Here is a 25,241-nt window from a genome sequence, read left to right on the forward strand (position 1 = left end):
GTTCAATAAATGAGGTTTTTAAAGATATATTGTTTTATTATTTAGTATATAAAATTTATTTATTCAACCCCGTGTAATACACGGGGTTATAACCTAGTTATCTTAATATGCAGAAAGGTAACGAAACATTTCTTTTTTTGCATTATATTTTTTCTTTTATACGGAAACTAGATTGTTTTTTCTTTCATATCTTGAATTATTAAACCAATTATAACGGCGTCAACCGGTACTTAACTTCGGTCCAACCCCTAGACCGACAAGGTGTATGAATCCATGTCCGGTCCGGTTTTGGTTGTGAAAACATTGGTAAGATTCATGTAGCAGCTATGGATGTGCTAGAATACAACTTAAGTTTATTTCTTATTTTTTTCTTTATTACAACTCTTACATAAAAATAAAATTGCTCTTCATAGCTTCTCATGTGGGCTGGTTCTGAAAGCACTGCTGTGACAATGACATGGGCACTCTCTCTATTACTAAAGGGTGTACATATTCAGACACCTTGTTCCCTAAATCCACACCCTTCTATACGCTTCGTATAGGGCTATACGAAGCGTATAGGGTTGCTTTTCCCGACCAACTTCTGCACCTCGTACAACGTCACATCAGTCAACTTATACGGGGAGTCTAGGCCTGTACGAGGGGCCAATACGAAGGCCCTTAGACGCCTCGTATAGACCTATACGAGGCGTCTTGGACTGACCGATTTGACTATGAAGGGACTATGTCTGACATGACTTAAAGGCATACGGGGAGTAAAGACCTATACGAGGCGTCTTTAGCTCCCATAAAATGCAACCTACAGTGCGTTCTTGGTCCACATCCGAGGTTTCAACAAAAAACCACTCACATTCTGTTTGTTTTTTTATTTGTGTTTGCGTTATTATCATCCCGGAGTGTTGAAATGTCATCATATTGGAACGGCAACTATATCTTCGGGCAATATTCTAGCGAAAACTGGGGGCACGAAAGCGTTCCGGTAACAGTTATTAGCGTAAATGTTATAATTACTTGTTGTTTTCGTTTATTATTTACTAATGATGATACGGTTGTCTATTTTGGAGGAGTCTGGCATTCCCGATTCTAATGAGCAAGAGGAGGTTGTGTCTAGTATACAAGGAAAACAAAACAGCCCGTTTCTAGATTTGAACAAGCATCCTCCTGTTGATGAAACAGCCCCTGTAGATGACTCATACCCTGCTAGTGGATACGGAGGAGACGGTGGATACGGAGGAGACGGTGGATACGGAGGACACGGTGGATACGGAGGAGACGGTGGATACGGAGGAGACCGTGGATACGGAGGAGACCGTGGATACGGAGGAGACGGTGGATACGGAGGAGACGGTGGATACGGAGGAGACCGTGGATACGGAGGAGACGGTGGATACGGAGGAGACGGTGGATACGGAGGGGACGGTGGATATGGTGGATACGGTGGATACGGGGGATACGGTGGATACGGAGGAGACGGTGATCATCAGCAATTCATTTCCCCGGGCACTCCTTATGTTCATCAAAACAATTCGGACGTTGGAGGATATGGTGGTTATGGTGGATATGGTAGATATGGTAGTGAAGCACCTCCCATTCTGGACAGTCTGTACTTAAAAAAGACGGTATAAATTACTATTTTATTATTAATATTTTATTATTATTAATTTTATTATTATTATTTTATTATATTATTATTATTATTATATTATTATTATTATTATTATTATTATTATTATTATTATTATTATTATTATTATTATTGTCGATGTTACAGGTTTTCAACTCCTTAGATGAACTAAAGAAACGGATACAAGAAATAGCAAATGCGGATGGTTTCGTTATTGTCACCCGTCGATCAAAGAAAATCGGGGGAAGAACCGGGAGGGTATGGCTTGAATGTGATCGTGGTGGTGAGCACCAGAGTACAGCAACACTTAGAAAAGCTGGAAGCAAAAAAACCGGTTGCCCGTTTTACCTGCTGGCTGTCCGAAACCACCCGTATGAAACCTGGGAGATAAAAGACGGAACAATTGAACATAACCACGAACTTTGTGAGGACCTGTCGGCCCACGCGTTTGTGCGAAGGTTTACTCCAAGCGAAATGAAACTGATCGAGCAGCTGACAGCTCAAAACATGGAGCCGCGCAAAATATTTCAAACGATAAGGAAGCAGGACCCCGACAGGTTTCATGTTCAGAAAGACGTTCAAAACGTTGTAGCGAAGATTAGAGCCGAACAAAGACAAGGATTGACTCCCATGCAGTCACTAGAAAATGTGCTGATGAAGAACGACTTTATTTACGAGATCCGGGAAGAACCCGGAACAGAGATCGTAACAGAGATCTTCTTTCTTCATCGGGACTCGAGAGTCTTGTGGCGTGCATTCCCCCACGTCATGATGATCGATGCAACGTACAAGACAAACATATACAATATGCCCTTTATCCAGATTGTTGGTATGACGCCTACCAACAAATCGTTTATTATCGCGCATGCCGTTGTTAGTAAAGAACGGGGTGATAACTTTGTGTGGGTGCTTGAGAGGGTTAAGGCAATGTTGGATGAATGTATGGAGCCACGTGTGATTTTAACGGATAGAGACCTAGCCCTTATGGGCGCGTGTGCTAAAGTATTTCCAGACGCCTCCAGGCTTCTTTGCAGGTGGCACATACAACAGAATGTTATGAAGCACTGCAAGGGTGCCTTCACAGACGACGACTGGAAGACATTTTTGTCATTCTGGGGTTCATTGATTGAGTCTCCATCCATACCCATCTACGACTACCACTTGCGCAACATGCGAAAGCGACTTGTGGAGTGCAAACGTTCTAGTAAGTTTTTCTAATAACATACGACTCACCTATGCAAATTTTATTAAATTATTTTTACTTTTTAGGAGTCTTCAAATACGTGTACGATAACTGGCTAAAAGACTACAAGGAGATGTTTGTCTTTGCGTGGACTGATAAGAGGCGCAACTTTGGTAATCGTACTACAAACAGAGTTGAGAGCCAACATGCCAACTTAAAGAGATACGTCGAAGATAGGAGCTCGCTGGACCGTATAGTTGGTTGTGTCCGGGATATAGTTGAGACACAGTTCGGTGAAATAAGGAAGACTTTTCGAGAAAGCATCGAAAAAACAATGAAACACCACAAACACCCGATGTTTCAACACCTACTTGGAAAAGTATCCCACAAAGCCCTTGACTTGTTGCATGGAGAGGCAATTAGGAGGCTAGATGTCTTGGAGCGCTTTAATTCATCATGTGGTTGCCAAATGTGGCACAGCTGTGGGTTGCCCTGTGCTTGTAGGATAGAAAAGTACATGCGTGAAGGTAATAATTATTGAACGTCGTACAACACTTGTGTGATATATTTCCTTTCCTTCATTTTACCTAAACAATATTGTTTTTAACCGTGCAGAGCATCCGATTCAACTCGAAGACATAGACGTCTTCTGGCGGAAACTTAACTTCCAAAGTTGTAAATTGATAGACGACTCCCTTGACGTGGTCGAAGAGCTAGATGTTGTTAGACAACAATTACAGTCGCACCCTCCAGCTCAGCAAAAAAGCCTGCTTTCAAAGATTAAAGCGGTGTTGACTCCAACGAAATCTACCAAGAAACCACCGGTTGTCCAACAAAATACTCGTGGCCGACCAACAACAAAGCAGGTACAAGAAAGGTTGGACGAGGCCTCTCGTATAGATGAAGAATTGAGGAGAAGCTCCTTCGGTGATGCAAACACGTGCTTTGAAGGTTCACGACAAAGTAAGTACGATAAACCTCGCCACAGCTCGTACGTTCCGTCTCAAGCCTCACAACAGTCGGTTATAAGGTCCCAAAAACCCAAAGCGACCCTAAGCCGTTCAAAGAGTTCTAAGAAGAAAGAGACACGAGATGATCACGGTTTTCCTTTAATCATTGGGGACGAGTACGTGGGAATCATCGAACGGTTTAAGTCTGACATTCCGCCAGTGTTCCATCCGTACGTCTCGTGCATACGAGATGTGATGCCGGACGGTCATTGTGGGTTTCGGTCTGTGGCTGTGGGCTTAGGGATGGATCAGAGTTCATGGGGGCGTATTAGAAGGGACCTTGTCCAAGAAATGGATCAGAACGAATCGATCTGGTTCCCAATATTTGAAGCATGGGCTGCAGGTTATTTTTACACGCATCGTCAGGGCCTAATTTGGGATTCAGTGGCCGGTTGTGGGGAGAATCACTGGATGGACTTCCCCTTTGCAGGACTTCTTATTGCACAAACGTACGGTATCGGGGTGCACCTGTTAACGACAACCATGGGTGCGAGTTCCACTTACTTCCCAATACTAAGTCCTCCGGCTAATCAACAACCATTATTCATAACGCTTACACATGTTAACGAGAACCACTTCATACATGTTAAGCTGGAAGGGGATTATCCTATGCCACCAGCACACGGGCTATGGTTGACCCACCGAAGACCCCACACAGAACAATGGGAAGATATGTACTTGCCACGTCTAGAATGGTATACATCGATAATGAATCCTCGACCAAGATCAAACCCCAGTCTTAATTACATAGATAGTTACACGGAAGAATGATTTTTGTAATTAATAGTATTTTTTTGGAATTAATAGAATTTTTTTGTAATTATTAGTATTTTTTTGTAATTAATAGAATTTTTTTGTAATTATTAGTATTTTTTTATAATTATTAGTATTTTTTTTGTAATTAATAGTATTTTTTTTGGAATTAATAGTGTAACTTTGTAATTAATAGTATTTTTTTTGTAATGAATAATATTTTTTTGGAATTAATAGTATTTTTTTAAATTTTTCTACAAAAAAAAAACTATACGCTTCGTATAGAACTAGACTCCTCGTATCATATTGCACAAAAGACCATTTAGCCCCTGATAGGCCCCCAATAGAGGCTTATTCCAGGGGCTCAAAGGTAATTTTACACCAACCAGACGCCTCGTACAGACCTGTACGAGGAGTACAGTTGAGCGGGATTTTGAAAATTCAATTTTTGAATATCTGAAATTCAAAATTTGAATTTTTTGAAAGTAGACGCTTCGTACAGACCTGTACGGGGCGTCTCTTTGAGCGGTTTAAATTTGAATTTTGAATTTGAATTTTGAAAATCATTTTAGTTAATTACTATTTTACCCCTGATATGCCCCCAGTATAGCCACTTAGCAGGGGCTAAAAGGTAATTTCAAAATTGTACGACTCGTACAGACCTGTACGAGGAGTACAGTTGAGGCGGTTACTTTTTGCCATTTCTTTTTTTAATTAATAAAATGTATTATTAAATTACCATTATGCCCCTGTTTACCCCTTAGTATAGCCTTTTTTCAGGGGCAAAATGGTAATTAACCATTCCAGAAATATCTTTTTGGAATGGTTAATTACCATTTTGCCCCTGATAAAAGGCTATACTAAGGGTAAAACAGGGGCAAAAATGTCATTTAGCAAAAAGCATAGACGCCTCGTATAGCTCTATACGAGGCGTCTAGGCTTCGTATAACACAGGGGGGGGCCTAGACGACACAGATCACACACACAAACAAAAACACACACATATACGGTGCATTCGGATCTATACGCCTCGTACGTATTTCAACCGTATTTTTGAAGAATCGAAGCATCACCGGTACGTATTTCATCCCGTAGTTAAGTATTTTTGTCTCGTTTATGCCTTTAGACCGTAGGTTTGCCCTAAAAGTTGAATTTGGTTGGGTTTTGGGGGTTTGATGTTGATGATGATGAAGAACTTGTGGAACAGGACGCTGAGTATAGCCCTATACGAGGGCTATACGAGGGTCTGTTTTTTTTTTTTTTTTTTTTTTTATTAATTATATTATTATTATTATTTATTAATTATTATTAAATATTATTATTATTTATTAATTATATTATTAAATATTATTATTATTATTATTATTTATTAATTATTATTATTAAAAACATTATTATTAATATTATTATTATTTATTTATTTATTTATTTATTTATATTATTATTATTATTAATTATTGTTATTGTTATTAATATTATTATTTATTATTTATTATTTATTTATTTATATTATTATTATTATTAATTATTGTTATTGTTATTAATATTATTATTTATTATTTATTATTTATTATTATTAATTATTGTTATTGTTATTAATATTATTATTTATTATTTATTATTTATTATTATTAATTATTAATTATTGTTATTGTTATTAATATTATTATTTATTATTTATTATTTATTATTTATTATTTATTAATATTATTATTATTGTATACGTATACAGTATTTATTATGGAGGACGATCTGATGCCGGGCGATGACATGCACATAGAGCCGGTTCAGCAGGGTCCACGACGGAGACAGCGACCGCCTGTGGATACGTTGCAGGGGCATCCCTATCTAGAGTTTCCCGACGGCACTGACGCCGCCCGTCATTGCCAGAAGCTTAGGAGGATGCACGTTGGATCGCATGCATCGATCGACTGGGATGCGATGGAGGAGATTGCTGAGACGCCGAGAGTGCGTCGGTTTATACCTATCGATTCCCCGTGGCATCGTCTTTTTGATTTGGCGCACACGCCGACCTACAGGGAGCTGCTGGTCGAGTTCATTTCGTCATTCACATTTCACCCTCCTGGGGAGCCAGTGCCGATTCCGTACCCAGGTGAATGTTATTGATATTTATTTATTTATTTATTAATATTATTTATTTATTTATTTATTTATTTCTTTATATTATTATTATTATTATTATTATTAATTATTGTTATTGTTATTAATATTATTATTATTATTTATTATTTATTATTTATTATTATATTGTTTTATTTATGATTCCGTACCCAGGTGCTCCCCCTCCGCCTGAGGTTTCTTTCAGGCTTGCTGGCGTTCAGCGTTCGATGACGCTAGCAGAGTTTGCGGTGCGCTCTGGTTTATACATGCAGGAGGAGATCGAGACTGAGATCTACACAGCGGGGCTAGTGGTGGTTGAAAAACCCACTCTTGTTGGGTTTTGGCAGGTGATTGCGGGGGCGGATCATTGGGAGCATGACAAGTCGAAGGGGAGGGTGTCGTTTGTTAGCGACCCACTATACAGGTATGTACGTTTATTATTGCAATTATTGTGATTATATGCACTGTTTATTAATCTCTGTTTTTGTATTTCGCTAACACTATCTGCAGGTATCTGCACCATTTGCTCGCCACTTCTATATCAGCGCGCGGCTACAGCCGTGAGTGGTGTACGACCACAGATCTTTTTTTCCTATATTGTTTGTTGTATAGGAGGCCGTGCGCGCTAGCACACGGTCTAGCCCAGTACTTCGCCTCCGGCCATCACTGGCAGGAGCGCGGATTTTTGTATGGCGGGGCGTACGTGACCGTCATTGCCCGTTCATTTGGCCTCGTACCACATCAGGACCCACATCTACGGACGCCGGCCATCATGCCGACGCGGATGGGTATGCCGTCGCTATGGGGGATGAGGGTTATCAAGAGGTTCCCGGTTGGCCCGCGGTTTAAAAACCGCGAGGGGGGCGTATGGAGAGAGGAGGACCTACCAGAGCATTTCGAGGACGTTCATCCTCCTGCAGATCCTGCTGATGTAGTGCCCGTGGAGGACCCTCCGGAGGATCTAGACGGTGCAGCGGGGCCACAGCCACCGCCACCTGCCGGGGCACCTCAGTTTCCACGTCACGCTATTCGAGGTGGTGCCCCAGGAGCTGCACTACATCCGGATGTACGAGCCAGGCTTGACAGGCTCGACGATTTGGTAGGTTGGTTGGTACGGGCGGAGCAGGATAGACGAGAGAGAGAGGGATTACCCCCGATACCGCTTCCACCGGTTCGAGCACCACATCAGCAGCAGCAGCCGCAGCAGCAGCACCAGCCGCAGCAGCAGCATCAGGATTCAGATTCGGATTTTGATGCATAGACCTGTTGTTGTTTTTATTGTTATTGTGGATGTACAAACTTATCTTCTATATTTTTGTTATGGATGTAAACAGTTATCTTATATATGTCATATTTATGTTTGTTTTCAGTTATTCGGTTACTCAATGATTGTTCTCTTAAATTTAGATAATACGGAAACAATATAACCCCTGAATATAATACGGAAACAATATTTGAAAGAAATAAAATTTTAATCGAAAGAATAATATTTAAAAAAGTAAAATGTTAAAAACAATATAATATATTTAAAGAGCCGATTTTTAAAATAGTTGATTTAATCGACGCTGAAACAAAAAATTTTTTTAAACTTTTTATATTGTAAAAAACAAAAAAAAAACAAAACTTTTTTAAAAATAAAAAAAAAACGATTTTTAAAGGCAAATAGTTAATTTTTAAAAAACAACAACTTTTTATAGTGTAAAAAAGAAAAAAAAACTTTTTTTAAAACCTAAAAAAATTTCATCAAAAAAACAAATCTTCAAAAACCATCCAAAAAACCAACCCAAAACCCACCAAAACACCCCTCATTTCAGCCAAAAAAAACTTCCAAACGGAGACGCCTCGTATAGACCAAGACCCCGCGTATAGGGTTCCTTAAACAACGTGCCTGACACCCCCTGTACACCCATCGAATTCAGTGCATGGACGCCTCGTATAGGTCTATACGAGGCGTCTAGGTTTGCAAAAGTGTGGATTTAGGCGCAGTGGGTGTCCGGATAGATTGGCCCTTACTAAATCATCCCCACATCCTAAAAGGTGCACAAGAAGAGCTTGACATCCATGTAGGACGAGAGAAATGGGTGGAAGAATCAGACATAAAAAACCTTGTATATCTACAAGCCATAGTAAAAGAAACACTCAGAATATAGCCACCAGGTCCGTTAGCAGCACCACATGAGGCCATTGAGGACTGCTATATCGGGGGCTATCATGTCACCAAGGGGACTCGGCTGATTGTAAATGTATGGAAGCTACATCGGGACCCACAAGTCTGGTCGAATCCCGATGAGTTTCGACCAGAGAGGTTTCTTAAGGAGCACTCAGAGATAAATTATCAGGGACAAAACTTTGAATACATTCCATTCAGTACTGGGAGGAGAATGTGCCCTGCAACCATGTTTGCTTCGAATGTTCTTCACTTGACACTGGCTGGGTTACTTCAAGGGTTTGACTTATCAACACCAATGGGGAAGCCTGTGGACATGAATGAAGGCTTAGGACTTGCCATGCCCAAGGCAGAACCACTTGAAGTTACTATCACTCCACGCCTTTCTCCAGAGCTCTATCTGAGGCCTTAAAGCAATCTGAAGCTGAATCATGACGGTGTTAGCCGTAAATATATTTTATATTGATAAGAAATAAGATCATAATTATGCAACTCTATCCATCTATCAATTACACATCATGGTATATGACAATATTTAAATGTGCTTTTCCAGCTATCAAATAAACTCATGTATATGACTTAATTTTAAAGCCTTACTTTGTTTATATAATATGGCACCGTGATTATGTGTGTGTGTGTGTCTTGAGTTGTTAATGATTTTGACTTGCATGCATAAAAATTTCAAGATATATATCCAACCATGTATTCCCAATAATTTACTTTGTAAAGATGTATTTTCAGCGGTAAATAAATCTTCAATTGAGTTCTTTCTGCTGAAATAATATTTTTTCATTACAATCAACACGGCAAATTACTTAAGGATAGCAGATTCGACTTTGTTTGGTCAAACCTGATAGGGATTGCATTACCTAGGTTTGACTTTGTTTGGTCAAAACCACAAAGTGGTTAAACACTAAAAAACATAAACTGATGTCAAAGACTGTTTACTAAAACACCTCAAGAAGTCAATCTGGAACTAATGTGTTGGTTATGTGATCACTTTGATCATAGATGCCATGTAAGCCAGTTTTTGCTCAGTGGTGTTTTTTTCCATGTTAAGGAGATACCAAATGTTGCCCTATTAAAGCTTGATCAAGGGAACATGGAAGAAAAGTGCGGTTATTGAAGCTCTATTAAAGCTTGATCAAGGGGTTTCATTTAGAATAGATAGCAGATATGATGCGTCCCTATAAAGAGATTGTATTTGCATTGTAATTTAGCATGTTAGAATCCGTTAGCAAATTTAACTACACTAACAACATGTCTCGTTACAGACGAGATTCGTTACAAAGCTCGGGTCAATTTACTCTTTAATATTAAAGAGCATCACAAGTTCTCTGTAGTGGCTATTGCAAGGGATTATTTAAATATAAAACATATAAATAATGAAATTCAAAAATTTAATTAAAAATATTGAGGATATGAAATATAAGAAAAAAATATGACAAAATTAAGAGTAAAATGCAATTTGCGTGTCTGGGGTTTAGGGGCATTGTCAGGTTGCGTCCCCAAACTAAAATTTCATTGTTCAAGTCCCTAACTTGTAAAAATCGCTTCAATTTGAGTCTCTCCGTTAAGAATCCGTTAGTTTGACCGTTAAGTTAAGGGATATTTTAGTAATGTCGCCATTTTAAAATAAAAAAAATAAAAAAAAATAAAAAATAAAACTTAATGTAACCTATATCATCTGCACATGATCATCAAAACTTCAAGATCTTCTAGAACCAGAACAAGAACGTCATCAAATCTTTATGAAAAAGAACAAATCAAAATTAAAACACAAATTCAACTTGATCTTCATGAAGAAGAAATTATTAATATCCTCTTAAAGAACAAAACCCAACATACAAATTCAAGAACAAAACCCATATTCGATATATATATATATGTACGACACTTATTTTTGAACATTAATACGTATTTTCAACATATATACACAAGAAAAAAAAAACATATTTAGAACTATAATCTTTCTTTATATACATAGGGTGAGATTTCTATAAAAATAACTCTTTTTGTAAGAAGTGTGAGAAGGCATAGGAATATAAATGTAGGCATCATATTTTAGACTTAGGCATGATGTTTTGGGTTGTTTTGATAAGAAAAACAACAAATATAATAATTTAAGACACAATGCAATGAATTCTAAACATAAATTTAAGACACAACTAAAACGCACTAATTAACACTTAAAACACACTATTTAACGTTCTTGACACAGTGTTTTAAGTTTTAAGCCTAGATTTCATTGTATTGTGTCTTAGATTGTTATCTTTGATGTTTTTCTTGCCAAAACAACCTAATACATCATGCCTATGTCTAAAACATGATGACTACATGTCAATACTTATGTCTTTTCATACTTCTCATGAAATATATTCTTTTTACAGGGTGAGGTTCCTATAAAAAAGGATCCTTTTCGTGAGAAGTGTGAGAATGCATAGGAATTGACATGTAGGCATCATATTTTAGACTTATACATGATGTTTTGGGGTTGTTTTGGTAAGAAAAACAACATACATAATAATTAAAGACACAATGCAATTAATTCTAAGCATAAAATTTAAGACACAACTAAAATATGCTAATTATATACGTAGATGTATAATCATCTATACACATGTGTACATATATGTACATTATCAAACATACATGTGCAATACTTATGTTTTAATTTTAAATGTGTATATACATATATGTATAGTTAAAGATTGGCAATATACATATGTATATATATCAACTATACGTATATGTATATATTCAAAAAATAAAAATTAAAAAAAAATAAAAAAAAATTGATAGAAAAAGCTCCGATGTATATAAAAAAAAACTCTGTTGCATTTTTGGATTAGGAAAAATGTGTGAAACAAAATACTTCTCGCATTTCTCAATTAGCCTAACGCTTCTCAAATGATCCTAACCCTTGATGTGTTGCAAAACACGTCTTTTTTCACTTTTATTTTGTATATTATATTATTTTTTTTAGTCGTTTTTAGTCTTTATAGGTTTGTACTTTATTATTTTATATTATTACATCTACCCGTGCAAAAATAGAGCAAAAACGAACTAGAATCGAGCAATCAAGTGGAACCAGGACTTAAGACTATGGGGTATGGGGCGGGGGTTGGGTACAAACGCCCAAGTCACCACCCCGGGTGGGCTTGAGTTTCGGCATGGCCCCTTGGGCGGGGGTTTCAGCCCGGGCGTTGGGCGGGCCTAGCGGTCTTCTGTGGCCGGCTCTCATTAGCTGGGTTGGCTAGGCTATAGGTGGCTAGGATTTTAATAATAATTTTAGGCATTTTTTTTTAATTTTGTGTGTATTTTTATAATAATTGAAAAAAATATAAATAACATGTGGCCAACCCACGCGGGCTAGCCACGTCCCGCTATACCGACCCAACATGCAACTAACCAGCGATGTCCCTCGAAGTCCACGTATCAACCGATGCTCCAAACCCCCACCCCACCATACTCCACGGTCTAAAATTAACTTTATGTGCATATTGCCTCCAGAGCATCGCGGTCTGCGACCCAAGGCCCCTAGTATCCTCACGTATCACCTAGATCTAAAAAGGAGCCAAGATGACGATATCACCCTTGCAAGTTCCAATTAATTACACAACATGACAGTACCTTGTTTAACTTGAGGTCTGGGTCCATTCGCATCCCAGCCCTATGTAAATTATGATTTACACATACAAACAAAAGATGGAGGATTAGTGTCAGGCAGCTATCTGTCATTCTCCTGTTGGCTCGAATAAATTACGATTTAACCCGAACTTATAATTACGATTTTGCTTGGGTTAAAAATTACAGCATTGCCATCGTTGTACATTTTAACAAATTGCCAATTTGCCCCCGGTTCAAAATTACAGCCTTGACATCGCTGTAAATTTTTTTAACAAATTATGATTTTAGCCCTTGTCAAAATTAAGATTTTTCCCCTGATTCAAATTACAGTTTGCCATCCTCATAATGTTTGATAAATTACGCTTTTACCCCAGTCAAACTTACGATTTCCCCTGTTGTAAAATTACAGGCTTGCTTTCGTTTTTGTTTTTTTTTCTTCCAAACCTATGATAGTCAATCAATCAATCAATCATACCCAGTAAAATTCCACATATAGCAAAGCTATTTGTAGGGTCTGGGGAGGGTGGGATGTAGGCACACCTTACCTCTACCCCTAGGGATAGAGAGGCTGCTTCCAGAGAGACCCTCGGCTCCAAACCTATGATAGTGTTTTGTTTTAATTGGTCGACTCAATGTAATTTTTATTTGCTATTGCTCGATCATTGGTCACGACAAATTACAGTTTTCCCATCAATTTATAATTACCATTTTCTCATGATTTTGTTTCTAGCAAAACAATGTTAGTGTTTTGTTTTAATTAGTAGAGAAATATTTGGCCTAGCACCCCGCAATGCAGGCAGGGAATAGTGTTAGGGAGCTGTCTGGCACTTCTACATTGGTCCAGTCAAATTAGGATTTTGCCCTTTTTAAATTTACAATTTTGCCATTGGTTTTCTTTTATTTTTTCTTACAAGCCAAATTACGGCTTTGCACTCAGTTCAGATTTACAGTTTTGCCATCCTTTTTGTTTTCTTTTTCCTTGTCAAATTATGATTTTGCCCTTGTTGTAGACTCATAGTCATGCTATCGTTTTAATTTTTTTTTTTTTTGACTAAACTATGGTAATGTTTTCTTTTAATTAGTTGACTCGATATAATTTTTTTGAGATCATGTTATGAGTAGTATGTATTAGTAACCGAAACACAGATGTACATGTTATGAAAGATAAATATTCGGCTTAGTGCCACGCAACGCGGGCGGGGCAAAACCTAGTATATATACAAAACCAATAGAGGGGAATAGTGCGAGGCAGCTGCTTGGCACTCTCCAATTGGTCCGAGTATATTACGATTTTACCCCTAATTCAAAATTACAAATTTGCCCTTTGTTCAAAGTTACGATTTTGCTCCTGGTTAAAAACTACAATATCGCCATCGCTTTAGCTTTTGACAAATTACGATTTAACCCTAGCCCTTTAGCTTTTGGCAAATTACGATTTTACCCTAGCCCAAAATTACAATTTTGCCCCCAATTAAAGATTACAGTATTAACATTGTTTTTGTTTTTTTTTTTTAAAAGGTGTGTGGGGGAATAGTGTCATGCTGTTGCATGGCAGTCCCCCATTGGCCCGAGTATGTTAAGGATTTTACCCCAGTTCAAAATTACGAATCTGCCCCTTCTCAAAGTTACGATTTTGCACTTGGTTCAAAACTACTGTTATCGCTTTAGCTTTTGGCAAATTACGATTTTACCCTAGTAAAAAAATACAATTTTGTCCTCAGTTCAAAATTACAATATTGCCATTGTTTTAGTTTTTTTAGCAAAACTACAGAAGTGTTTTGTTTTAATTGGTTGACTCGATTTAAATTTTTTTCCCTGTCAAGGAGTTGCCTAACACTTGCTCATTAGTTATGACAAATTACAGTTCTGCCCCAAGCTCAAAATTACGGTTTTGCCATCGTTTTAGTTTTTTTAACAAAACTATGGTAGTTTTTTTAACTGGTTGAGAAATATTCGGCCTACCGTCCCAAAACGCGGACGAGGCATCAACTATTTCTTTATAAACATTAATACGGATATACTATTAAATATATGAATCATTATCTCATGATAACAATTCATATATCAGTCATACTTGGTAAGAGCCCGCGTGTATATGCGGTTTAACCAATGAAAATACTTTGAATTTGTTCAGATTTAATCAAATTTAAATGAAATTAAACTTAATAGAAATAAAATAAACTTCAAATCAAAAAGCTTTCCTGAAATCGGTCAAGCGATTGAAAATCACCCTAGAGCTTTGCTAAATTGTTCAGTATGAACATATTATTGTAGAAGTCATAGTTGACACCTTAACTATTTGGTTAAAAAAATAGACAAAGAAAAAACGTGTGCAAGAAACCCCAACTCCTCTATAGTCAATAGTCATTTCAATCCAAACCTGTTATGACTTCTATGCAATTAACTGAATTTTATGATCCTGACTCTTGTTACAGCATCGAAGTTTCTATTTCTCTTCTTCTTCAATCTTGGTTCGAATGTTAACCCTACACAAGCATAAATCATTAGTCATATATCTAAGTAGCAAGTACCATGAAACCAATAATGTTATTCAAATGAATCATTCACCTTCTTAACATACTAATCCATTGTAACTAACCCAACTGTTTCCTTCTTTGAAGTAGTCTCAAGGATCTAATCATATTATTGGCAATTACTTATGTGCCCTAATTTTATGGATTACACTTTAGGCTATAAATTTGACATGCATGCTCCATTGATCATGCGGGTATACCCGATACCCAACGGGTAATTATCTGATAGAAATCCGATGGGTTTTAGGATGGATTTTGGGACAAGCTTAGTTAATCGGCTTTGAGGTTGAGATTACCTAAACCCGCCCCATTGTCATCCTTAGTAATAATTGGGGATATACAACTAATTGACGGTATGCATCTATATTCACATTAATTAGACAATGTAAAGGGGAAATTTTGTAGCATCGGTAAATACAAAAAAGCAAAGTAATTACGCATAGTCTGTCAATGAAATATAAAAAAGTCCATAGACTATAGACTATGGATGAAAATTAAAAAAAAAAATATCCATAGACTAAGGATGAAAAAATATATACACACACCAATTGTACACATATGAAAATAATACTGCTCCCCCCTTATATAGGTGTTTTCTTTTTGAAAGCAATCACAATTATATGTGTCCATGCATCAATATTCACAAAAAAAGTGCATAAAGGTACAAAGAAAATTATGTAGCCTAAAGTTCAAAAGCTTGTTTAAGGTATGAATTGCGTAATTGCTTTTAAGGATGCAGAGAAGGATAAGGGAAGAAAAAAAAAGTTATTGGGTTGGGATGGATTACCGTTGTTGAAGGAGATGTTGAGAGAAAATGGATTCTTGTGATAGGGTTTTTGAAGTAAAAAAGATGAAAACATCGAATGAGGTAAAAATTTAGAGATTTGTTCTGCGTTTAAAATTTGGATCATAAAACGATTTGGATCAAAAGAGAGAGGGCTCTAAGAATGCAACTTATATTAAATTTAATAATCTAAATTGTACAAATCAACCTTTATATTATACATAAACTGCACTTTATACCTTTTATTATGAAATCCGCCAAACCCAACCTTTATGTTCATGTTTTGTTACATAGTATAACCTTTAACACAAACGACGTTTATTTTCTTGGTTAACACTCCTCACATGCATTGCATGTGAGGGTATTATTGTCATTTCCATCTTGTTTTTAATGACTTCTTATTTTATTATATAAACCCAAAAAAATGCAGGTTGTCTTCCCCAATTCAATCCCTCAAACCCTAATTTCCCCAAAAAGTAATGGTGCATTAATAAATTAATTACCTATAGCCTTACTTTTACATAATATGTTGCACTAAAAACTAGTCATTTTGTTTACTTGTTCAAGTTAAATGTGTTAATCTTTCTAAAGAGTTGATTGTGATCAGTGGATCAGCACAGACCCAAAAAGTCCCACTACCTAACCAACCAATGGAGCAATGAATTGATTATATACGAATGTAAGATTATTTGTAATGGAGATCAATCCTATATACATAATTTTGATTAAATTAACAAATTGTTTTTTGTACAGATAGAAAGAAAGAAACAGAGCTACATACAAACAACCTAATGAACTAGTTTTTGAGTAAGACATGCAACGATATCCATCCGTTGCTTAATTTGTAGTTTATCCAAGTAGTTTTCGAGTTAATATAATCATTGATGGCCTTTCTTATGGTTTGATTTTATACATAATACGGATATGGATTGGTTGTTGTTTGGACCGTCGCCGGTGATCAAGGAGGATTCGGGCAAGAATCCGTCGGAAATCAAGGAAACGAAGAAGGCGAACAAAGCGCAACAAAACCACAAGCATTCTTCGACTCTGCAAACACCGACTCCGCCACCGCAACAACCACCGTCAGAAGATGCCTCAGTTGACGGAGGCGGAAAGGTGAGCAATTCGAGCCCGAAGCTTGGAACTTTCTATGCGTTTTCTCTCTATCGCACTTTACTCCTTCGATCCAGTGTAACTATGGATTATTACACTCGAAACACTTCAAAATTCACACAATACAGAGACGATTTCCGATGAAGGATGATTATTCACACACGGAATTGACGTTGTGTTATTATTGGCTTACAATTTACGTCGAAATTCGTGTTCATGATGTTGTGGTTTTATATATCGATATATATAAAATTGTTAGATCAGATTGTAGAGTTTAATAAAATAAATTGGGGAAGACAACCTGTATTTTTTGTTTTGGGGAAGACAACCTGCATTTTTTGTTTTTTGGTTAATATAATAAAATAAAAAGTCATTAAAAACAAGATAGAAATAACAATAATACCCTCACATTCAATGCATTTGAGGGGTGTTAACCAAGAAAATAAACGGCGTTTGTGTTAAAGGTTATACTCTGCAACAAAACATGAACATAAAGGTTGGGTTTGGCCGATTTTATAGTGAAAGGTATAAAGTGCAGTTTACGTATAACATAAAGGTTGATTTTTGCAATTTTATCTAAAAATTATCTACAATTAAGTAGTCTAGAATAATGACAAGTGTCCCTTCATTGGTTTCTTTTATTATAGTAGACTAGCGGTAAGACCCGTGTGCAAACAAAGGTCGTTTCTTAGAAAACCATGCATAAAAAATATAAATGATGAGTATAGTTATATTTATATAGACTTATAAATAAATTAAATAAATAAATCAGTCGGTAAATACTTAAAGTTTAGAGTATAAAAACTTAAAGTTTAGATTGTGCTGAGTCTTGTTTTTTCTTCCACAAGTGTCTGAAGAACCATTTTGATGATGTATTCTTCTTGAGCATTGTCTTCTTTTGTTAATTAATCAATCTGCTTTTGTTTCCTTCTTTGATAAAGGATGGTAGCATGTGCAGTATTGGGTCTCCTGATTGGCAATTTTTGTTGTTTGGCTGGAACCACTGCTTCCGGATAATCAGGCTTTTTAGGAGCAGTGGGATCTCTCTTCCTTAACTCTTCCAACCTTTTGTAGGTAGCTAACACCTTTTCTTCTGTCCACCTTGTAACCTGGTTCCTTTACCCATAATCAGTAGTTATCAGCTCTTCTTTCATTCTTTTCAATTTCAAGGTCCTTTCTGGTACATTTTTCTTGTAATTGGCCCAAACTGGAGGAGTTTGCTTTACCTTGTCTTGAATCATCTTTTAAATTCTGGTTGTCTCCTCTTGCAGTTCACCGATGGTCCATTCTTAGTATTGATACTTTTCTGCCCTATACTTCTTGTATGCCATTATGTATTCAAGATAGTCATTTCTCATGCTTTCATCATCTTTTTCTGATAATTTCTGACAAAGGACTTTTGAGAACTGCTCTAAAGTTCTAACTTTGGTGAGTAGGTATTGATAATTTCTTTGAATCTCTTTGTCAGACTTTCCCTCCGTGTCTCTTTTAGATATATCCTCTGCTTGTTGGGCCTTTATTTTGAGATATTCTTCTATATTTCTTGGCAAAGGATAACCTTGAACAGATGGGAGTTTCGTCTTTTCAGGATCATCTTCAGAGTAGAAGGATTTGATTTCCTCCCTGACTGCTGGAAGATCTAGAGGATATTGTACTCCTACAGGGACAATGGCAGTGTTTTGATTGAAGGGTTGAACTGAAGATAATGGAACATGGTTTGGAATGGTGACAAGGGACAGTGGTTGTGTAGATGTTAGAGTTGGGGAAGTGTCATCTTCCAGTACAATGTTTGTTATCCTTCTCCTTTTGTACTTTGGAGAAGCTGGTCGTGTATTTGTGGGTTGAGTGGTAGTGATTAAAGTAGTGGGTATCTGACTAATAGCTGTTGAAACAACTGGTGTTTCAACCACTGTTGTCACTACAACAGTTGATGTGTCAATTGTTGTTTTTTGCTTTTTGGCAGGTGGTTTTTGTGGTGGTGATATTGTTTTTGGTATGGCAGTGGATTGAGTGTGGGTTGATGTAGTAGTGATGGCAGTTGTTGAGATAACATCTGTTGAAACAACTGAAGTACCAACAACTGTTGATACAACAGGTGTTTTAACATCTGTTGGTTTGGAGGTTTGATGAGGGGAACTTTTGGGGATTTGAGGAGTTTGTTTGGTGGTTTTAAAAGGTGTGGTTTTGGGTTGGCTTACTTTTCTGGTAGGTTGTCTTCTTTTAGGTTTAGAAGTACCCTGCTCTTCTTTTTCCATCAAAACTTTCTTTTCCTCCTCAAACCTTTTAGACCCTTTTATTTCCATTGACTCTTTCATGTTTGCCTTTAATGCAGCAAATGCATTTTGAGTCTCATCAACCTTTTTGGAACCATCTGGCCTTGGGATTTCTACCACAAGTTTGGACATTCGTTCTGGTGGCATGTATAAACCATCTTCTTTTCCCTTCTTCCCTTTAGTTTTCTCCCCCTTTTGACATCATCAGGATTTTCAACATAGATGATTGAAGGAGGAGCAGTGCCAGTAGTTTGAAGCAGATGAGCTTTAATGGCTTTGATATCTGCTTGAGTATCTTTGTACCTAGCTTCCATGACATTTTTGACCATTTGAAGTTGAACTTCATGTTGTTGATCTGCATATTGTCTTTGTTTGTAAAGCAGATGTTGAAACAGATGCCATAGCTCAGCAGCGGATGGAGCAGATGTTGCAGATGGTGCAGCAGTGGGTGTAGCCTTTTGAGCTTGTAACAACTGTTGCAACATAGTTTTGATTTCTGCAACAGATGTGTCAAGTTTATCAACCCTCTCCGTCAATTCTTTGTATTTTAAACCATCACCCAAGTTAATGGGATCATCTGATTTCCCACCAGTGGTGGTTGTATCACTGGTTGACTTAGGAAAAGTTTCCCAAAAATAATCCACTGATGCCCCTTGTTCTCGGTACTGGGGACTTCTTTCTTCAGCAAAGCTTACCATTTTAAGGTCACCAGTGTATAATGGAAACACACTAGTGGACACTATGGTTCCCAAAGAAGAAATTGCCTTCAAGGGAGTCTCACTAATGAAACTACGGTCCAGGTGTAAACCAGTGGGTTCAACACCTGTAGTAGCTGCTCCACTTGAACTACTGACAGGAATTACTTGTAATTCCTGCAGTGTAGCCTCCTCAACTGTTGGTGGGTTAGCAGAGATAGAGACACCAGACTCAGTCACTTGTTGTGGTATATTCTCATTGACAGGTGATTGAGAAGAACTGATTTTTATCTAGGCTATATTAAGTGCATCTAACAGAGGTATCATTGATAGTGGGAGTTGTGCAGTGAAGATAGGGGTAGAAAGAGAATTTGCCTCGAGAGCTGGGCTGTCGAAGATAGATTCAAGTGAATCCATTCCTTCATATTGTGGTGTCCCTGTTGATAAAACCTGATCCTTTTGAGAGGATGCAGAAGGAGTTTTAGGCTCAGGTTGAGATCTTTCTTCCATCTGCTGTGAGGAAGTAGCAGCAGTGGTTTCAGGTGACTTTTATGTTGTCACAGGTGTTACCTATGGGATCTCATCTTCCAGAGTAACCTTTTTGGTGGGTTTGGGGAGCTTTTGGATAGTTTTCTTTTTGGTCTTTTTGGTGATTTTTGGTGTGGGTTTCACAGCAGGGGTTGTGCTTCTGTGATCACCGGGAGCAGTGGGCTCAACAGCAGGGGCCTAAGGAGCAGTTGTTGCTACTAAATTCTGCTCAGGTACCTCTGTTTGTGTTTTTGAAGGTTTTGATAGGCTTGTGTGTCACACCCCCAAAATCCACCTGCGGAGTATCACCGCTTGGGAGCGTGACTGACCTGGATCAAGCCACCAATCATATTGAACATGCATTTAATATTAAGTAAAATAAATGAAAACCATCCATTCAATACAAAAGGTGATCAAACAAATCATCGTTTCAAAATGTAGCGGAAGCATAGTAAATAAACCAGTAGTAGTTAACTGTTTTAAGTGTCATAATAGTTTAACAGAAAAGCCCCGATCCTTGTCCACAACGACCCGCTTCTCCAGTGCAAGCTCCAAGTACCTAACGATCTGCAAGGCATGTAACAGAATGATCAACAAACTAGTTGAGCGAGTTCACAGAAAGTAAATGCGTAATAGTAAGTTCGTTTGTAACAGGTGGCTCTACTGGGCCGATTGTATGTTCTATTGGTGGTGGTGTTCCACGTTACTGGTGGTGGTGTTCCACGTTACTGGTGGTGGTGTTCCACGTTACTGGTGGTGGTGTTCCACGTTACTGGTGGTGGTGTTCCACGTTACTGGTGGTGGTGTTCCACGTTACTGGTGGTGGTGTTCCACGTTACTGGTGGTGGTGTTCCACGTTGTATAACCACTAGACTACTCGTAACTATAGGTATCCTTCACAACCGAGGATAGTAAAGTGGTAGTCTAGTCATAGTGTCAATAGAGTATCTAATCAACCTTTCAATCCCATTCCCAACACCCCGGGAATCCCATGCCTTGGTAAGAGTGTGAACTCACCTTGGTTTGCTCGGTATGCTAGATTATGCACTCACAAGTAATTAATCACGTCCTATTGTATGCACGTATAACAAATCAGTTCATGTTCGCAATGATACGCATGCAATTTAATGTTCACATAACAGTCAGTTTGCATAATGGCACAACACGTAGTATTTCACATTAAATCATCAGCTAGTATGCACGAATGCAATTATTAACGCTCATCACCAAGCATGGCATGTCAAATAATCAAGCATACATTCCATCTTTCAAAGTACATTCATAACCATGCATCTTTCGATCCACCCTTATCTTTCGGTCTATGATTAACACAATTATCTTTCGGACCAAAAACTATGTTTCGAACTATATGTCATCTTTCGACCATAGCTATCCTTCGGTCCCAACAACTATCTTTCGAGTAGCAAGTAACAACAACATCACAATATCCTAGATGCCTTAGTGGCCGACACCTATCCCCACCGCCAACTCTCATTGGACCGCAAAAGAATATTAGCCGGTGATGGAATCTCGTGCAAGATAGCCGCCACTCAATATGGGCCGAAACCCACAGCCAAGGGCTTTCGGTTGACCGGCCAACCCCACCAATCGGAGGTTGATACTTCCTTTGACAAACTGACTCTTAAACGCCACTTTTTCCTAGGATTGAAGTTACTGAATTGATTATTTATTTTGTAGTTTACCTAGCCGCCATTTGAGGATTTATGACACCCACCATCATTTTATAACAATTGAATAAATCATGGCCGACACTATCCTTTGCATCAATGAATTATTGGACCAAACTAGCATAAATAAAGCATTTCATTGGACCCCTATAATTCAGTGGTGGCTTACTACTTTATCACAAAACACCGATCACCCCACATGCACAAATTATTGGTGAAATAATGCTACTACCGATTTGATTGGACCCCCCCCCCCCCTTTTTTCCCTTTTTCAATTTGTATGAGTTTTGGTGTAAATCAATAAGTGATGCGATTTATTTTTGTTTGCTTGAACCGACATTCATCAGCCAACAAATCAACCAATGGCCACTCAGCATATACCCAATACTTAAATAACAAACACATGCTTTGAAATCACACGCAAGTATACAAATAGCAGTCGTCACCTATGTGGGATCCTTATCCGATTGTTACATTTTCAAGGCATCACACATGCAAATCTAAAAATATTCAATCATAATAATAGTAATGATTTCGTTTACTGACCGAGATGTATGACAACTTGAACAAAGGATCCGAATGATCCACCGATGATGTTGATGCCGTCGGTTGTAGGGATGGAGAGATCTAGGGTTTTTCTTATTTGCCAAAAAAAATGTGAAACATGAGTCGGTTCACAATAATATATTCAAGTTACCAATTTGGGCCCGTAGTGGGCTTTGGCGAGACTGGGCTCGGCGTAACACAAGTGTTTCGTCGAGTGCACGCGAATCACAACTCTGTCTCGTCGAGTTGTTTAATGGTGAATCAGTCTATGTGTTATGTAATAATCCATGTTCTATTTTCAACATCAATAAGTCACATACATGCACTCTCGCAACACGTTTCATTAACACATCACCTGTACAGTTACAAGTCAACCAGTCAAAGTAAATGATCAAGGTCAACGTGCATTTGAAGTCGAAAGGTCGAGTTGTCACATTCTCCCCAACTAATTGGAAATTTCGTCCCGAAATTTGGTATGCACTCACTGAGGAAGCTAGGTAAGTTCAATAGTTCACTGGTTTTCCTGGGGTGTCACATCATCCCCCCGTTGATTGGGAATTTCGTCCCGAAATTCAGTAGTAGTAGCTTCAGCCTCAGTAGTGGTTGCATTGGTTCCGAATAACTGGGGGTATTTTTCTGTCATCTGGTCTTCGCGTCCCCAGGTGTACTCTGGGCCACGTTTGGAGTTCCAACGAACTCGGACAAGAGGGATTCTCTTGTGTTTGAGGACCTTAACATCCCGGTCCGTGATTTCAACTGGTTCCTCGACGAACTGCAACCGCTCGTCGATAGTGAGTTCCTTAAAAGGAACGATAAGGGTCTCATCTGATAGGCACTTCTTCAGATTCGACACGTGAAATACATTGTGAACTGCACCGAGTTCAGCTGGTAGGTTTAGCTTGTAGGCCACTGGGCCTATTCTTTCAGCGATTTCGAACGGTCCAACATACCGTGGATTGAGTTTGCCTCGTTTACCTAAACGAACCACACCCTTCCAGGGTGAAACTTTCAATAAAACCCGGTCCCCGACCTCAAATTCCAATGGCTTTCTACGCTTGTCCGTGTAGGCTTTCTGACGGTCGCGTGCTGCCGCCATGCGTTGTCGTATCTGTGCTATCTTTTCTGTGGCGTCCACTACAATCTCTGGACCCGTAATTTGACTATCCCCCACCTCTGCCCAACAGAGAGGTGACCGGCATTTACATCCGTACAATGCCTCGAATGGAGCGGCTTGAATGCTGGTGTGGTAACTGTTATTGTATGAAAACTCCACTAAAGGAAGATGTTTTTTCCCAGCCGTTGTCGAAATCGATAACACATGCCCGAAGCATGTCTTCAAGTGTTTGAATCGTTCGCTCAGACTGCCCATCCGTCTGAGGGTGATATGCCGTGCTCATGTCTAATCGTGAGCCAAAGGATTTGTGCATCGCTTGCCATAATTCTGACGTGAATCGTGCATCCCGATCCGAAATGATAGAGGTGGACACTCCGTGCCTCGAAACAACTTCTTTAAGATAGACGTCTGCGAGAGTGGAGAACTTGTCCGTTTCCTTAATCGGCAGGAAGTGTGCAGACTTGGTGAGTCGATCAACTATGACCCATATTGTATCGTTCCCACGCTGAGATCTAGGTAAGCCTGTAACAAAATCCATGGAAATTTCTTCCCATTTCCATTGCGGTATCTTAGGCTGCTGAAGTAGACCAGCTGGTTTCTGATATTCAACCTTGACCCTCGCACAGGTCAAGCATTTTCCAACGTACGTAGCAATGTGGGCCTTCATGCTAGGCCACCAATAAGTAGTGCTGATGTCGTGGTACATTTTATCTGACCCTGGATGTACCGAGTAGCGAGACTTGTGAGCTTCATCCATTACAAGTTCGCGTAAACCGCCATAGAGAGGGACCCAAATCCGGCCCGTTACATAGTAGGCGCCGTCTGCCTTTTGTTCCATTTGCTGTCGTGAGCCGCGTAAGGCTTCAGCCTTGACGTTTTCGGGTTTCAATGCTTCTATCTGGGCAGCTCGTATCTGTGCAGGAAGACTGGACTGAATAGTAAGCGGTAGCGCTCGCACGCGCTTAGGTAGGGTGTCCTTTCGACTGAGAGCGTCAGCCACCACATTGGCTTTGCCTGGATGGTGCCTGATGGCGCATTCATAATCATTAAGCAGCTCGACCCATCGTCGTTGACGTATGTTCAATTCCTTCTGCTTGAAGATATGCTCGAGACTCCTGTGATCGGTGTAAATCGTGCACTTGGTACCGTACAGGTAGTGTCGCCATATCTTAAGCGCGAAAATAACAGCTCCCAGCTCTAAATCGTGCGTCGTGTAGTTCCGTTCATGAACCCTGAGTTGCCGAGAAGCGTAAGCGATAACCTTGTCGCGCTGCATTAACACACATCCCAGTCCCCGAATGGATGCATCACAATAAACCACGAAATCATCTGTGCCCTCTGGCAATGAGAGGATAGGTGCACTGCAAAGTCTATCCTTTAGGTGCTGAAAAGCAGTCTCCTGGGGCTCTCCCCAGCGATAGGTAACACCCTTCTGTGTCAGTAGCGTAAGCGGCTGAGCAATCTTCGAAAAGTCTCTA

At 38.7% G+C, this 25,241-nt stretch overlaps 1 protein-coding gene and 1 pseudogene across 2 annotated transcripts; both read left to right on the top strand.

The window, feature by feature from the left end:
- Positions 1-480: 480 nt before the first annotated feature.
- On the top strand, positions 481-8,187 carry LOC110870413. Of its 2 annotated transcripts, XM_035975887.1 has the most exons (6): positions 481-979; positions 1,068-1,619; positions 1,772-2,828; positions 6,303-6,683; positions 6,866-7,115; positions 7,202-8,187. In XM_035975887.1, the coding sequence occupies exons 1-6, from the start codon at positions 905-907 to the stop codon at positions 7,950-7,952; spliced, it is 3,066 nt and encodes a 1,021-aa protein (XP_035831780.1). In that variant the 5' UTR covers positions 481-904; the 3' UTR covers positions 7,953-8,187. The 2 variants fall into 2 exon arrangements, with proteins under 2 accessions (XP_035831780.1, XP_021978134.2); XM_022122442.2 differs by lacking the exons at positions 6,303-6,683; positions 6,866-7,115; positions 7,202-8,187 and adding exons at positions 2,894-3,334; positions 3,423-4,637.
- Positions 8,188-8,613: 426 nt separating this feature from the next.
- LOC118481015 lies at positions 8,614-9,468 on the top strand (annotated as a pseudogene).
- Positions 9,469-25,241: the final 15,773 nt, after the last annotated feature.

The sequence above is a fragment of the Helianthus annuus genome, chromosome 8 (assembly GCF_002127325.2).
Source record: "Helianthus annuus cultivar XRQ/B chromosome 8, HanXRQr2.0-SUNRISE, whole genome shotgun sequence".
Taxonomy (NCBI): Eukaryota; Viridiplantae; Streptophyta; class Magnoliopsida; order Asterales; family Asteraceae; genus Helianthus; species Helianthus annuus.

What these genes read in the sequence shown, in the direction of transcription:
- LOC110870413 (XM_022122442.2), top strand. Translation starts at nt 905, where the DNA reads ATGTCATCATATTGGAACGGCAACTATATCTTCGGGCAATATTCTAGC. An exon ending in GTCTGTACTTAAAAAAGACG is followed by an intron (nt 1,620 to 1,771) that starts GTATAAATTACT and finishes TCGATGTTACAG; the next exon opens with GTTTTCAACTCCTTAGATGA. An exon ending in TGTGGAGTGCAAACGTTCTA is followed by an intron (nt 2,829 to 2,893) that starts GTAAGTTTTTCT and finishes TTTACTTTTTAG; the next exon opens with GAGTCTTCAAATACGTGTAC.